This window comes from Mobula birostris, chromosome 23, assembly GCF_030028105.1.
Source record: "Mobula birostris isolate sMobBir1 chromosome 23, sMobBir1.hap1, whole genome shotgun sequence".
Lineage (NCBI taxonomy): Eukaryota > Metazoa > Chordata > Chondrichthyes > Myliobatiformes > Myliobatidae > Mobula > Mobula birostris.
In genome coordinates, this window is record NC_092392.1 from 34,327,586 (window position 1) to 34,344,938 (window position 17,353).

Below are 17,353 nucleotides of genomic sequence, written 5' to 3' on the forward strand. Positions count from 1 at the left end.
TGATTAAGTGCCTTGCTCAAGGACACAACACGTTGCCTCGGCTGGGGCTCGAACTCACTACCTTCAGGTCACTAGTCCAATGCCTTAACCACTTGGCCACATGCCCACACCTTCACATTTGTATGTCCTCACATTTCTGGTATCATCCTTGTAACTATTTACATCCTCTCTACTGCTGCCCCTTTTACACAATGACAACCAGAACTGAAAACAACCTTTAAGCATGGTTGATCTAAAGTTTGATACAGCTTTAGCATATCATCCTCTACTTTTCAGATATTTTATACTCTTACTAACTTGTGGCCAACCTCTTGATGGTGGGTATATTTGTACTATAAATTCTTGTTCCAATATACCATTTAGATTCAAACCATCCAAATAACAGGTGCTGTTCTAATTCATCCCATCAAAACCATTCCACTTAAATATCCGTTCCATAAGTTTAATCTCCAAGTAGTTTACTACAGGTTAATTAGTATTGACTCCCACCCAGTTTGTGTTTCATTCGCATGTGTTTAAATTGTGCTCTTGAATCCAAAGTAAACATTAATTGTAAATTCTAATCACTTGTAATTCCTGCATTTCTTGCATTCTGCTGTGAATAGATGTTTTTTTATCCTGCACTTTCTGTCTCAAAGCTTGGTAGCAGTCAAGTCTGCTATTTATCTTGCTGTTACCCGATAGTGTCTATTAATCCATTGTGGGATGCCTTAACTTAAGTCTTTTGGAAAATTTAGATGAGTTGCATCTTCTTCGTTCCTACACTCACTCTATAACTTTGTTAATAAAAAAATTCAGTGCGATTGGTCAAACAAGACTTTTCCCTTTTAAAATATATACTGTTTATTCATTATTACACCTTGTTTTCAGATGTTCTTCTATTCTATGCTTTAGATCCAGTAGTTTTTCTACTATAGACGTGAAACTGTCCAGTCCATAATTCCTGGATATTTCCTATTCCTCTTAAAATATAAGTATCTGGCAGTACTTTAACATTACTCATTTTTTTTAGATGAGTAGTTATGCCTCTCCTGTCTATTTCCTAGAGACTTGGTGTTTTACCTTTTGTCTGTGAATAGCATGTAATCTATATATAGTTTGTTCCTTTTTACAGAGTATCTTTTTCCTACTTTCTGGTAAATACAATTTGAAATCTTTCCCATTTCACTTTATAATTTGCCAAAGTTTTTGTTAATTTTTAACGTCTTAAATTCTATTTCCAGCTTCTCTTAAGGTTGTCTACTACTTCACCTAGAAATTATTTTAAAGCACTTTGAATAACTTGTATTACACCAAAGTTTAGTTTGTGGGCTGTCAATTTGAGCCTTCATTAAATATTTTAAAGCCTTGCTGTTGACCCAAGGAAGAATTAGCAGAATTGAAAAATTATTCAGAACCTGTAGGAGCTTTGCTTGGTCCAGCTTTTCTGTGGTCATGAATGAAGGACAACATCGTAAGGCACTTGGAAAAGGAGAATTGCTTTAAGGTTATGATTTCAACCCTTTGGACAGGTTCAACTAATTAGTTTGTTGGGGTTTAGATTCTAAACTAGCAGAAAACCTGTCCCCATATTTGTATTGAAAATGTTGGAAACATTTAGCAAGTGAAGCAGCTTCTGTGGAAAGAGAATTAACATTACCAATTTTCCTTACTGTATTGATAATTTCAGACTTACAGCATCTGCAGTTTTTGATTTTCACTTGGTATTTTAATGGTGTTTTTAGAAATATTGGGAGTGCTTAATTTCAATGATATGTATCTTTTCCTCCCTTGTAGTGGATAGATTACTGATGCCTGCAAATAGAGAGCACATGTCCTTGGAAGTGCAGCTCAAAGAATTGCTAGATAAACTGGATATGACGTGTGCAATGAAGGCCTGCAGTGCTAAATCTAGACGCGTCAAGTTACTGCGAAAGGAAATTAATAACATCCGCTTCAAATTAAGCCAACAGAAGGCTCAGAGTGAACATACACACAGTGAAAGCAGTTTACCTGATGATGGAGCAAAGTCGGAACAAGATGGTAAGAAACATAATGAAGCTGATTATAAAATATATTTGATGCAAATGTTTTAATCTATATACTAAAATGAAATAATTCTGTAAAGAAAAGCTCCTTAATATGTGATAAATAGTTGGAATCAGCTGACTACACAACACATTAGAAAAGTTTGTTTTTAGTTTACCTTTTACCAAAACTTCACCTAAAGCAGTAGTGCAAATGTTAAGTGACAGAATTCAAGAGTATTCAAAAATATTTATGCTCAGTCCATTTTGTTCTCTAGTGCAAACTTTAGTTATGTTCAATTGTAATAGATCTGGAGAGTAAAATACAGATTTGCACAAAATAAAGTTTCAGTTTTGCTGAGGGTTTTCTTGAATTACTTTTTTGTGTAACTAATTTGTGAAGATTTTTTATAAGTACTAGTTAATGAAATAACAGATGCTGATGTTACTTAGTAAAATGGTTGAAGACACAAATATTTTCAAGAACTATTGTTAAAACAAATTGTCCTGTTATTGTTTATACTGTTTCAGGAGATTCTAAGTCTTCAGTGCCACCGACTCTTGAGCCATCTGATTCTTTGCCTCTTCTGCCAAATTCAGATACTCCATCAGAACCACCTATCCTTAAACCAATAGAGCCTAGCGCCGACCAGAGTAGGTTAAACAAAAGAGTTAAATTTGATGGTGAAGCAAGTAATACTTCCTTGCAGAATGTGATAATGAATGGACATTCTCCAGATGACTTGCATAATGGTGATGTCAATAGCTCAAAAAAATCTACAGCAGTTGAGCTGCCAGATGATACTGGAAGACGTTCTTCTGTTATCTTCCGTAAACCCAAAAGTGTGAGCTCTCAAAACCAAGCAAAAAATTCAGAGACTCAACCACATCAAGGGCAGCTTGGGACAAAAACATTTTTATCTGTGGTAATTCCCAGACTGGAGACATTATTACAACCAAGGAAGAGATCACGTAGTTTATGTGGTGACTCCGAAGGAGATGGCGAAAAGTTACCCCTCAAAAAACCAGGCCTGGGTGAGTATCAGATGTTTTATAAGAATTATTGGATTAATATACTGGGAGATTAAAATAATTCATGCTCTCTGTGGCATTGTGGTATAAATGTCTAAACTTGATCCTTAATTGAAAAATAGATTTCTGAGCAATTAAAAATATATATATTTCCACAACATCCTGGGTATTTCTACTTGTTTTTTTTTAAACATATATCTAACTTTTTATAAAACTAACTTGGTTATTTTGAAAACTCATTTGTAATTTTAACATCTGCCTGAAACCCTTTTTCTACAATTGGGTTAATGATCTAGAAGTACAATATCAAATAGTGTATTGTTGATCCAAGTGTTGCTTATAAACTAGAATACAGTGGTATGCAAAAGTTTGGGCACCCCTGGACAAAATTTCTGTTACTGTGAATAGCTAAGCGAGTAAAAGATGAACTGATTTCCAAAAGGCATAAAGTTAAAGATGACATATTTCTTTAAAATTTTAAGCAAGAAAACTTTTTTATTTCCATCTTTTACAGTTTCAAAAATAACAAAAAAGGAAAAGGGCCCGAAGCAAAAGTTTGGGCACCCTGCATGGTCAATAATTAGCAACACCCCCTTTGGCAAGTATCATAGCTTGTCAACACTTTCTGTAGCCAGCCAAGAGTCTTTCAATTCTTGTTTGGAGAATTTTCGCCCATTCTTCCTTGCCAAAGGCTTCTAGTTCTGTGAGATTCTTGGGCCGTCTTGCATGCACTACTCTTTTGAGGTCCATCCACAGATTCTCGATGATGTTTAGGTCAGGGGACTGTGAGGACCATGGCAAAACCTTCAGCTTGCGCCTCTTGAGGTAGTCCAATGTGGATTTTGAGGTATGTTTAGGATCATTATCCTGTTGTAGAAGCCATCCTGTTTTCATTTTCGGCTTTTTTACAGATGGTGTGATGTTTCCTTCCAGAATTTGCTGGTATTTACTTGAATTCATTCTTCCCTCTACCAGTAAATGTTCCCTGTGCCACTGGCTACAACACAAGCCCAAAGCATGATCGATCCACACCCGTGCTTAACAGTTGGAGAGGGGTTCTTTTCATGAAATTCTGCACCCTTTTTCCTCCAAACATACCTTTACTCATTGCGACCAAAAAGTTCTATTCAAAAGGATCAAAGGAACATCAAAACAAGCCTGATGCATTAAGGAAACAAGTCCTGTGGACTGATGAAGTTAAAATAGAACTTACTGTGTAATAATAGTACGTACAGTGCAGTCAGTCTATGGAGATGAGTTAATCTTATATTTATACTTAATCTTATTAATCTAATTAATCTTATATTTGTACTTATATTTATGCTTATTGTGTTTTTTTTATGCTGCATCAGATCCAGAGTAACAATCATTTTGTTCTTCTTTACTCTTGTGTACTGAAGAATGGCAATAAAAATCTAACAGTAAATCTTGAAAGTTTAAAATTTTGAACTATACAGTTATGGTTAACAATTTAATTTTCCAGCATTATCCAATGGATTTGGTAATGAGGAAAAGCCAGAAACCCCACAGATCAATCCAACTGATCATCAGCGACGTCGTTGTGCTTCAGAATCAAGTATATGCACCAGTGTTAGTGCAGTTTCCAACCAGGCAAGGTAAGTTGGTTATTTTTTGAACCCCAAAGACATTTTTTTTGAGAAACAGAGGAAATTTGGAGGAAAAATATACAATTACAGTAGCAAAGCGAAGTCTGAGGCCAAACTACACCTTTTTATTTGTAGGAGGTAATAGAAACTCATCTCTTAATGCCTGACACTCTGAATATTCTTGAAGATTTAAACAGTTAATCTGTTACTCATATTTGTATGGGAAATGGGGTAAAAATGTAGTTATTGGTTCATGATGATATTTTACCTTAAAGAAGAATTTTTGACGTTCAAAGTAAATTTATTATCAAAGTACATATATGTCACCATACACTACCCTGAGATTCAGTTTTGTCTGGGCATTCACAGTAAATAGAAAAAAAAGCAATAGAATCAAAGAAGACCCGCACATGACGGAGTTGGACAAACAACCAATGTGCTAAAGATGACAAACTGCAAGTACAAAAATAAAACAAAAAATAACACTATTAGTAAATAAATAATAAATATCGAGACATGAGTTATAGAGTCCTTAAAAATGAGTCCATAAATTGTGGAATCAGTTCAGTTTTGAGTTTTTTGAAACTATCTCCTCTGGTTCAGGAATTTAATGGTTTGGGGTGTAGTAAATATAACTGTACCTGATGGTGAGGGACTTGAGACTCCTGTAACTTTTTCCTGATGGCAGCAATGAGAAAAGAGCATGGCCTGGGTGATAAGGGTCCTTGATGATGGCTCCTGCTTTCCTGTTACTGACAGTGCTCCGTGTAGATCTGCTCAATGGTGGGGAGGGGATTGCCCATGATGGACTAGTCTGATTCCACTATTTTTTGTAGGATTTTTCGTTCAAGGGCATTGGTGTCAAACATACAGGCCAGGATGCAACCTATTAATATACTCCCCACCACATATCTGTAGAAGTCTATCAAAGTTTTAGATGTTATGCGGAATCTGTGCAAACATCTAAGAGTGTGCTGCTGTGTCTTCCTTGTAATGGCAGATATAGTGCATATAAAAAGTATTCACCCCCTCCCCCCTGGAAGTTTCCATGCTTTATTGTTTTACAACATTGAATCACAATGGATATAATTTGGCTTTTTTTTTACACTGATCAACAGAAAAGACGATCATGTCAAAGTGAAAACAAGATCGTGACGAAGTGATCTAAATTAATCACAAATGTAAAACACAAAATAATTGATTGCATAAGTATTCAACCCCTTCAAGTCAGTATTTAGTAGATGCACCTTTGGCAACAATTACAGTCTTGTGTCTGTGTAGATAGGTCTCTGTCAGCTTTGCACATCTGGACACTGCAATTTCCCCCCATTTTTCCTACAACAGATTGCATGGGGATCGTGAATGAACAGCCCTTTTCAAGTCCAGCCACAAATTTTCAATTGGATTGAGGTTTGGACCCTGACTTCAGGAAACTTTGTTGTTTTTAAGCGATTCCTGTATAATTTTGGCTTTAGACTTGAAATCATTGTCTTGCTGGAAAACATACCTTCTCCCAAGTCACAGCTGTCTTGCTAACTGCATCAGATTTTCCTCTAGGATTTCCCTGTATTTTGCTGCATTTTGCCCTCTACCTTCACAAGCCTTCCAGGGCCTGCTGCAGTGAAGCATCCCCACAGCATGATGCAGCCACCACCATACAGGGATGGTGTGTTTTAGATGATATGTGGTGTTTAGCTTATGCCAAACATAGCACTTAGTCTGATAGCCAAAAAACTCCATTTTGGTTTCACCAGAGCATAGAACCTTCTTCCAGCTGACTTCAGAGTTTTCCCAGATGCCTGATGGCAAAGTCTAGCTAAGATTTCATGTGAGTTTTTTTTCAACAGTGGCTTTCATTTTGCCACTCTCCCATAAAGCTGTGACTGGTGAAGCACCCAGGCAACAGTTGTGGTATACACAATCTCTTAAATCTTAGCCACTGAAGCTTGTAACTTCTCCAGAGCTGTCATAGGTCTCTTGCTGGCCTACCTCACTAGTCCCCTTGCATGGCCACTCAGTTTTTGAAAATGGTTTGCTCTAGGCAGATTTAAAGCTGTGCCATATTCTTTCTGTTTCTTGATAATTGACTTAACTGTACTCCAAGTGATATTCAGTGATGTGGAAATTTTCTTGTATCCATCTCCTAATTTGTGCTTTTCAATAAATTTTTCGCAGAGTTGCTTGGAGTATTCTGTTGTCTTCATGGTGTAGCTTTTGCTAGGATACTGACTCACCAGTAGTTGGACTTCCCAGATTCAGATGTATTTTTGCTGCAATCAATTGAAACATCTTGAATGTACAGAGGTCTCCAAAAAACAGCTCTCCATTTAACTAATTATGTGACCTCTAAAATCAATTGGCTGCACCTGGATGATTTGGTGTGTCATTATAAAGGGGGGGGGGGAGTGTGAATACTTAATGCAATCGATTTTTTTGTGTTCTGTTTTTGTAATTAATTTAGATCACTTTGTAGAGATCTGTTTTCACTTTGACACGAAAGTGTATTTTTCTGTTGTTCAGTTTCAAAACAGCCAAATTAAATCCACTGTGATTCAGTGTTGTAAAACAAAACATGAAAACTTCCAAGGGGGTGAATACTTCCTATAGGCACTGTACATGCTGGACCCAGGACAGATCTTTTGAAATGATAACACGGAGGAATTTAAGGTTGCTGACTCTCCCCACCTCAGATCCTCAGATGAGGACTGGCTTATGAACCATTAGTTTCCTCCACCTTTAGTCAATAATCAGCTCTTTGGTTTTGCTGACATTAAGTGAGAGGTGGTTGTGTCACCCTTCCGCCAGATTCTCAATCTCTCTCCAATATGTTGATTCTTCGCCACCTTTAGTTTGGCCTACAACAGTGATGTCATCAGAAACTTGTATATAGCATTGTGTGTGTAACTTTGAATTTAATCAACATTTTGACAGTAAGGCTATTGAGGAATATACAACTTGAACAGAAGTAGATCTTGTTTGGTGGTCAAGGATTCATGTTGTTGTAACCTATAAAGACTGCAAATAATTTTCAATTTATATCTCATGAATATTAAGCAAATTAACATTTACTTCATTATGGTGACCTTAAGTTTGAGTTTCAGTGTAATTCATTGTATTATACAATAAATGGTGTTTTAAATATATGATTTCACTTTCCAGAATTGCATTTTAAAAATATATTTATTTTTTCTGTCAGCACAATAAGTCTTCCTAAATGTGGTAAAGGGAAGCCAGCACTAGCTCGGAGAAACCCCTTGGAGGACAGAAGTGAATTAATTGCTTGTATTGAAAATGGCAACTATGCCAAAGCAGCTAGAATTGCAGCGGGTAAGTGTAAACATAGCTGATCTATTTTCAGTTTATCTTTTAATTTCTGTGTTGATGTCATCTGGAGATTAAATATTAGCAATTTTACTAGGCATAAGAGTATTTAATACATTTTTAGCTGCTTTTCTATTTTAGACTTCTGATTCTCATAGAGCAATTGTATTTTCATAGAATCATACAGTAGTAGCCATATTCTAAATATTTTGTTTGTATTATTACAATAATTAAAATGGCTGACATCAATTTGACCATTTCAACCATGACCTTGAATTTTAACAACTTAAATATTTCAATAAAATGTTAACTTCACTGCGAAGTTTGTTGGGATGTGGCTTTATGGATAGAAATGTTATTCTTGCATATAATAAATTGTTTAGTTGAAAGTAGGTCTCAACCAATGGGTGCTGTACTTTTTGGATGTTCCAAAGTGATAGTGAAAATCATAGAATTATTTTGTTCCATCCTGGTTTCCTGCTTTTATTCTTGGAAAGATCCAAATTAAATCTAAACTTGTAATTGTGAAAGAACAGAAAAAAGATTTTTAATTTTAGAGGTTTAAAAGAAAAGTTTAGTAATGTTGAAGTTTTCACACTTCCATATCAAGAAGGTAATGTTGAAATAAAAGATTTTCATATAAATATGGAAAGTAGCTATTATTTGATTTTAATTTCTTGGATGGTTAAATTTTGTGTGATTGTGCTGATTAAAAAGTGTTGTTATTTTATTTATTACAAATATCTTCCTCTTCTAGAGGTTGGACAAAATAGTATGTGGACTTCCACAGATTCCAGTTCTGCTTTGGAGCCCTTAAAGTTAATTTGGGCAAAGTGCAGTGGTTATCCATCATATCCAGCCTTGGTGAGTTAAACTGCACTGAATACCTTATTATAGTGTTAAAATAGAATTAAAGCACAAGTTGCTGTAGTTTATTTCATCATAGCTTACAAATCAGCATAGCCAACTAATGGGCATGATCTCGCAATCAAAAAGACAATTAAGTGGATGCTTGATATTCTTCATGTGTAAATATTAGATAAGTATTTGATAATGTTGCAATATAAGAGGCGCAGCGTTTGCCTAGTCTTTAAGCTCCTTAATGTCTTATCTTTTCAAATTGTGCAGAGAATAAGACCATAGGACAAATGAAAGCAATTTTAATTTAAAAATATGCAATGATGTAATAAGTTTAACAGGTGTTATTGGTACAGTTGGCCCTCCTTATCCGTGGGTTCTGCATGCGCGAGTTCAACCAACCGTGAATGGAGAAAACCCGGAAGTGTTCTTCCAGCACATGTTGTTCGAACATGTACAGACTTTTTTTCTTGTCATTATTCCCTAAACAATACAGTATAACAACTATTTTACATAGCATTTACATTGTATTAGGTATTATAAGTAATCTAGAGATGATTTAAAGTATACGGGAGGATGTGCATAGGTTATCGTGGATCAGGAATCGGGAAAAAAACAGAAGTTCTCTTACTAAGTAGGTTGGAACAGGTACATCCGGTATTATTTAGCGTCAGTCAAACGTTTGTCTTAATATATAGTATATATTTTACCTTTCTATGCATATAAAACACTTAAGAAACGTATGTTTCAGCACCGGACTCGGGAACAGAAGTTCCTGAGTCTGATCCAGTGACAGGGCGCTCCCGAGCACACTCTCCATCCCTGCCAGGTTGACGGGGAGGATCAAAAATCCAAAACCCAATAATTAAACCACTGCATTGCTTAGTAATAATTGTAGCTTTAATCGGGCAGGGCCTTTCTCACTTTATCCTTTAAAATTGTTCCGATCGTTGACCGACTGTAGTTTAACGCTTTTCCAATGACCGATGATGCTTCACCTCTTTCCGATCGCTTTATTATTTCCACTTTATTTTAAATCACAATCGTGATTATTTTCACGAACAGAAACACTGTGGATTTAGAGCTCTGCCGCCGGGTCCTAATGTCCACCGCACTGAGACAGGTTGAATAAGGGACTTGAGCATCCGCGTTTTTTGGTATCCGCGAGGGATCCCGGAACCAATCCCTCGCGGATAAGGAGGGCCAACTGTATATCTAAAAATAAAAGCATGAATTAGAATTTTGTACTGGCTACTTCAAATGATTAAGCTTTATGAATGGTGTGAAAGTTCAAAGACCTATTATAAGTATTTCAATAAAATAACAACTTCACTGCTGAATTTGTTAGGATGCGGCTTTATTGATAGAACTGTTATTGCATATATTAAATTTGTAAAACCTGTTCAGAGCAGTGACTTAAAATATTTGAAATTGGAAAAAACATACATAATTTGCGGAGTATATTATGTGTTTTGATCTGTATATGCATGTTTTTTAGTATTAATGAAAAAGTTTAGTCATTAGGAAATGTTACTCCATAAAGCACATGGTAATGGTGAGAAAAGCGGTTTGGCATTAAAGCATATTTCTGATTGTCTAAGAAAATGAGTTAGTGTTTCTCAACAATTTCAAGACTGTAGCCATAATCAATTCCAGTTGCAGATTAAATGCTTATTGCTCAGCATCCCTTGGCTTTGTTCCAGAATTACAGTTCCATATGCTTCTTTAGAATTTTGATTTATAATATTTATTCATGATGTTGTTGAAAGTTGTTTTTTTTATATTAAACAATAACTTCTAGGAAAAAATGTTTGCCTTTTAAAATTAGGTAATTGATCCAAAGATGCCTCGAAGTGGTTTTCGCCACAATGGAGTGCCTATACCTGTGCCCCCTCTAGATGTACTGAAAATAGGCGAGCAAATGCAAAGGAGAGCTGGCGAGAAGCTTTATCTTGTTCTGTTCTTTGATAACAAACGAAGTTGGTAAGTGTATTGCCAAATGAGACTTTTGTAACAAGGTATAACATGCTTTCATGATCTTGAGAAATTCCAATCAAGTACTTTAATTCAAGAAAATATGTACATGACTTTTTGCAAATCAATGATATTGATTGAGAGCCAAGTTAGATTGACCAGGGTATTTATGGCTGGTTGCATTTGAGACAGAATTGACGTAAAATTTTCCTATCTGAAAGCTAGGTGTACATGTACAACTTCCACAAGTCTGCCTGTTAATTGTTCTTCAAAATTATGATCCAATTCCTGAGTGAAACTTGCACCCACAGACTGTTAGCTCTAATGAGAATGCTGATAATTAGAAAAATATTGAAATATGAGTTACTGTTGAAGTTTTACAGAAAAGTACAAAAACCCAGATTTAAAAAAAACACAAATGTATGGAAACACCATATCTTCTTTTTGTTGTATCATTGAAATTTGGCATATTATTATATAAAGCTAAATTGAATGCATGTGCAGTATTGCAAATAAAACTTCTAAAACTTGAATTTTTTTTATTATCACATGTACCAAGATTTGAAGATGTTTGACTTTTTCAACCACCATAGATTTTGCAATCTGCATTGAGCCTTTGTTGCTCATGTTTAGTACCAAGAGTAAAAATAGTCAGAGGCTGAAGTACTTCTTTGGGTAGTTGGCCATTGTTCTCTTAAAGTAATGTTTACTTGATAAATAAACAATGAATTTTAATGTATCAGTTAGCTATACTTTTGTAATTCACTAATCAATAATTTACATATCAGTAATTGAACGTTTGACTTCCAATCCTCTACTTGAACTGCTGAAAATTCTTCTCTGTGGTTAATGGCCCTTCAAATGTCAGTAAGGGGTAAAGTTCTGCCTAGGATGAGATTAATAGCCAGTGTCTAAAGCTAAAGTCCTTTTGGATGTTAACGTTCTTATTTTGTAAATAACCCATCCTGAATTGTGAAAAATACATTGTAATTTTCACAATGGAAAAATTATGTAACAAATTTAAACTGCAAAATACACCGTCATTTCCTGAAAGGCTGCTAATCCCAAAACATTTCTGTAACTTTTCCTTTGAAGTTTTTTTAGTTTTTCTTGAGTAACAGTTATAAATGTTATTTAAGTAATTATATTTAAACTGTGGTCAACTTCCAGGATGTGTATGTACTGTATTTAATCGTGTAAAACAGCAGTTATATTGTATGAAAAGATAATTGATATGGGAAGAAAATGCAATTTGTATGGTTTAGCCATTCTGTATGTCATTACATCTTGTAAAGGAATTCTGTGCACACTGATCATTTCATAGGTTGTGATGTGATCATGATAACAGAATGAAGAACTGTGAAAAAGAACTTCAGAGTATTGGGGCAGATCTTTTACTAACCAGCAAGCCATCTGAGCTTGTTGGCTGCCTCACTTTGGACTATTGCTGTTCAGCATGCTCTGGAGGCATGCTGTTCTTGGAAGGCTGTCAATTAGCATTGGGCTTCACCAATTATTAATTCACATTACTCTCTGGCGATTGTTGAACTCCCGCAGTCTGAAATGCAGCTTTATAGTGGTGCAGTTAATAAAGCTACTGCCTCAGCTGTAGTGAATCAGGTTCAGTAAAATGGTTCCATTTATTATCAGAGAATGTATGCGGTATACAACCTGAAATACCTAGTCTTCATAAGCAACAGCAAAAAATAGATGCAAGCACCCCCCCACGCAAGCAGCAGCAAGACATCAGCGCGTCAGCCTCCACCCCCCCAACAGTTTCAGCAAAAAAGTGTCAGCGCCCACCACACAATAGCAAAACACCTAAGGAGACCATGACATGCAGTCAACAAAAACTGTTGTTTACCCAAGTTTTACATGTTACAGTCTCGCTCTTGCTCTCTCGTGCTCACTGTCCCACACTCACGCTCTCTCACTCACTTACTCTCACACACTCTCTCCCACTCTCACACTCACTCAGACTCTCTCTCGCACACTCACTCTGAGACTCTCTTACACTCACTCAGACTCACTCTCTCGCGCCCTCTCTCTCACTCGCCTGCCTGCCCGCTCTCTCACTCTCACTAACAAGGGACAAAGAGATGTCACCCATTTTACAGCAAAAAGGAAGACCAACAATCACTATTACCGTATTACAGAATCGTGACCTTTGCTGACTTTATTCAGTTTGCATGTGCTCCCTGTGATGTGGATTTTCCTGTGTGCCCTGGTCTCTGCTTCCAAATCCCAAGGATGTGCAGATTGGTGAGCTAATCGGCTACTTTGTTTGTAGGTTACTGATAGAATCCCAGACAAATTGATTGGAATGATGGAAAATTAAAATAAGGCATTATTATAAATTAATATTTGATGGTTGACATGAACTTGGTGAAATGAAGGGTTTGCTTCCATGTTGTATCACATTTGCTTATTCTTGTTTAAAGAAACATGTTACAGGAGATGTTCATTAATTCACTGCACATAGCTTCATTTTAAAGGTTGATTTTCGACTAATGGCACTTGTATTTACATTAAGGATCAGAGCAAAAGATGATTCACCACCGTTTCAGCAAAAGTTTTTTAATGCTTGGAATGTCATAATTTTTTAATATTTCTGTTAATATCCTCTGATAATTGTGTGTGTGAGGGAAAGAGAGAGAAGGGGGGGAATGAGAGAGCATGTGAATTTAATTGGGGAAAATCAACAAATTTAGTTTGGTTACCTTTACTCTTACCTTTGTTAAAACCTAGTTGAAACAGGAAGATGGGCTGTTTTATTTTTTTATATTTCTCCTGTTGGCTTTTTACAAGGATCTTGATGGCTGTGTGGTTACATTTTTAAAAATAATACCGGCCTTCTATTTCTGGATTTTTGAAACTCAATTCAAAATAATAGGGTTAGGGTTGAACTTGTTGCTGGGTAATACAGAGAACACATTCGAACTGAATAAAATAAGAAAAAATATTAGAAAGTCTCAGCATATCAAGCGGATGTGTGGAGAGCAAAATAAAGTTAAATTTTGGTCGATAACCTTTTATAATCTTGTCTGAGGAAAATACTTTGTTATGCATTTAAGTGATTCTCAATGGTGTCTAATTTACCAAGCATTTATAGTATTTGCAATGTTTTGCTTGTGTAAAGTTTTTTGAAGCTGTAAGATTGTTCACTGTCTTTTGGAAGAGCAGTTTAAGAAAACTAAATTTAAATAACTTTCATTTAAAATGTCTATTAATTGCAATTTATCTATAAAATAGTAATTTTGACATATTGTCCAATACCTAGATTAAATATTTCAGTAGTTTATCACAACTACTGTATCTTTTTGGTGAAATTTGATCTATGTATATTTGCTGCTTTGATTTTGTTTAAAAGGAATCCAGTTTTGTTGTTATCACACTAACATTGTATAGTTTGATCATAATTTACTTGTAGATTTATTCCTGACAACAAATTGCAACCAAAAATAATGCTTTCAAAATATCTATAGTTTGTATTGGTTAACCATAACTTTCTTTTTAAATTGTCAACAGGCAGTGGCTTCCAAAAGCAAAAGTGGTCCCTCTTGGTATTGATGAAACCATAGATAAAATAAAAATGATGGAAGGTCGGACTTCTTCCATTCGGAAATCTGTTCGCATTGCTTTTGATCGAGCAATGCTCCATCAAAGCAGGGTCCAAGGTGAACAAACAAGTGACTTTAGTGACATTGATTGAAAATGTAACAGGATTGGGAGAAGAACCCATCAGTTGAGGTTAAAACCAAGAAAGCTTTGCAAAACCATTTCTTAGAAAGAATGTATTATCACTGTTGTCTCAATCATTGTTCCAGTAGTTGTGCTGGGAAAAATAATGGCACCTACTGATTCACTGCCAGCTGTAATTATGTTTTTCATACATAATTTTCTTTTGTGTAAACATTCAAACTTTCCACTATAATTTTTCAGCAGGATGAACTTGTTCATAGTGTTTATAAGTCATGGGAAAAACTGTAAATACGTGTATATTGCTTCACACCGTAAATTATTCTGTTGGTCAAAATTGGTTGCCATCTGTTCTGGTACTTCGTTGTTTTTATATATAATCTAAATGTTCTGTAACTTATTTAATAAGCAGAAAGAAAGCTGTTCATGTAACCGAGTACCATGCAGCAGGTAATTTTGGTGCAGAGTATAGGGAAAAAGTTAATGAACAAAATCAAGATAACTTTAAATGGTGTGCAATAGAACAGTAATATGAGCTTTTATATTTCTCTTACCAAAAGAAGCTTTGATTCTCAAGTTTATCTTGGGTTGGTTTGTGTTTCATAATATAAAAAATCAAGCACATTTGTTTATAGGAATACAGTTTCCCCTAATTTAACTCTGTCCCCTTAATTTAACTCTTTCCCCCAAGGTCTGAATTGATAAATTTTCTTAAAACAATATTAACAGATTCTCGTTACAGTTTGTAGTACATCAAAGTATGTAGACAAAAAAGTAGGTATCCTGATTTTAACCACAAGCTAAATCCCTTAACATTTGGATTTTTAAAAAAATCAACATTTCCATTAGGATATCAAGCCCCCTTTATCCTATTTGATCAATTCAGAAAAACAATGAATAAAATCATACTGTACATGGATTTTTCAAAAGATTGCATCCTATTACTCTGTTGTTTATTTTTAATGTTTTCATTTTTCTACCTGTCCATTTTGGCTTGCCTTGCCCTTGAACAATATTAAATGAACACATTGTCTCTGTCTTGTTGCTTTAGGTTGATTCAACTTATGGTGCTGAATAAGATTAACCAAAATGTAGCATAATCCTAAATACTATTTGAAATAATACTTGGTGGGAAGATGTTGTGTGGGAAACTGGGATGCTGATTTGATTTTGCATATCTATGAAATGCAATATTAAAAAAAACCAGTAAGACCATCATTTACTGCCTAGAATACCTGAAATGCAGGAGTGCTTGTTGTACGAAGTGGTTTTGTAGCCTGTGTATAATTGTATATGAATTCACTTCATACTTGTAACTTTTTTTTACTTTGTTGGGAGGGTTGTTTTAATATCACATTTCTTTTCTGCTGTGATTTACTATGGGACCTGTACACAATTTTTTAAAAACAAATTGTGCCTGCATTTGTTTCTTAATTTATTGTAGAAAGTGTACAGATTTGCTTTGTAGTAACTTTTATAAGCAATTGAACTGGTTTGAAACTGAAATTTGTAAAGTGTTAAAACAATAGAACAAATGTTTGGTTGACTACAGGCACATCAGTATAAAACTGTACTTTGGGAAGGAATAAATGTGATGCAATCTGTTTGTTGCATATTCCCTCAAAAATGCTTATATTTGTGTGTTCAATGACTTTTGAAGTGTTCATGACAGAAATTATGTCAGTCAATAAGTTGGATAGCAGTCAGTTTTTTGATCTGCTTTATATTACACTGGTAGGGTAGAATAAGTCGCAGGTATTGTTTTAGTCATACTCATTTTGATTCTGTGAACCATTGCATAATTCCCAGTAACTGAAGTAAAATATGTATAATTAAGATTTATATTAAATTGCTGAAATTATTTTCATTAGCCAAATTAAGGATTATCTGACCCAAAATGTATTTACTGTATAGTGGCTCTAAAACATTAGATTTTTTTAGGTCTAATTTAGAGTGAGGGTTTCTTGAATATTTACCAGATAAGGAAACAAATCAGAAATATATTGAGCTACACTGATCCAGTAAATCCCATATTTACTGTACAAACCTTACTAAATTTCTACTTCATAGATCAGGGAGAGGAAAATCATGGTTTACACTCCAATCTTCTATCTTATGAAGCATTTCCACAAAGCCTTTTCAGTAAGCAGATGGGATTGAATCCAGTTACAATGCTCTCAGTCAATTTCTAGACAGAAAACTAAAAGTGTGCTGTTGAGCTGAAACATGAAGAATGGCTCGGCCAACTGCTCAAGGACTATTAGTAGTCACATAATAGATAAATTACTGAACCAAAGGCAAAAATCTCTTCGACCTCTAGTCAATCCATTTATTTCTCCTTCCTCTATTGTTATGTAATCTTTATATCATCCTTGTAAAGATTGTCCTGTGTTCACACACAGGATGCCTTCATCGTGTTGTGTAGTGCTCCTAATGTGCCAAATGGAATAATTTAGACAGCTACCAGCTCAAAACTTCACAACTCCGAGGTGCTGTGATCCGTCGTTGCTTTGGAACTGAATTCATGGCATGTCACGTCTCTCTATGATTAAAGTAGAGAAGTAAATGCTGTTTTCTTGCTATATTTTTGCATTAATAGAATATAATCAATGAATGATATTTTATGGTGTAGTTAGTATCAGGCACAGTGATTAATCACAAAACACTACCAGACACACACTAGAAAACTGATTTGCATCGGAATGTTTGCACTGTTCACTTGTGCTGTTCATGCTCTTGTCATTCCATAAGGTAAATTTAACATCAAAATGAATTATAAAAGTACTGGTCATTTGAAGATTTATTAAAAACTCCAGAAAGTAAGTAACATTGACAGCTGCCATATTTATTGTATAA

The 17,353-nt window shown here is 35.1% G+C and overlaps 1 protein-coding gene across 3 annotated transcripts in view; it reads left to right on the forward strand.

Annotated features, from left to right (window-relative positions):
* Positions 1 to 16,287, forward strand: part of brd1a (bromodomain containing 1a) — a 54,752-nt gene extending 38,465 nt beyond the window's left edge. For 2 of the 3 annotated variants that reach the window (XM_072241837.1, XM_072241836.1), the window contains exons 7-13: positions 1,777 to 2,022; positions 2,538 to 3,041; positions 4,522 to 4,654; positions 7,842 to 7,972; positions 8,724 to 8,830; positions 10,653 to 10,807; positions 14,327 to 16,287. In XM_072241837.1, coding sequence (XP_072097938.1) covers positions 1,777 to 2,022; positions 2,538 to 3,041; positions 4,522 to 4,654; positions 7,842 to 7,972; positions 8,724 to 8,830; positions 10,653 to 10,807; positions 14,327 to 14,510 — 1,460 coding nt within the window. In that variant the 3' untranslated portion in view covers positions 14,511 to 16,287. Of the gene's footprint in view, positions 1 to 1,776; positions 2,023 to 2,537; positions 3,042 to 3,949; positions 4,264 to 4,521; positions 4,655 to 7,841; positions 7,973 to 8,723; positions 8,831 to 10,652; positions 10,808 to 14,326 lie in introns of those variants that run through there. The other variant, XR_011882987.1, reaches the window with a different exon arrangement.
* The last annotated feature ends 1,066 nt before the right edge of the window (positions 16,288 to 17,353 follow it).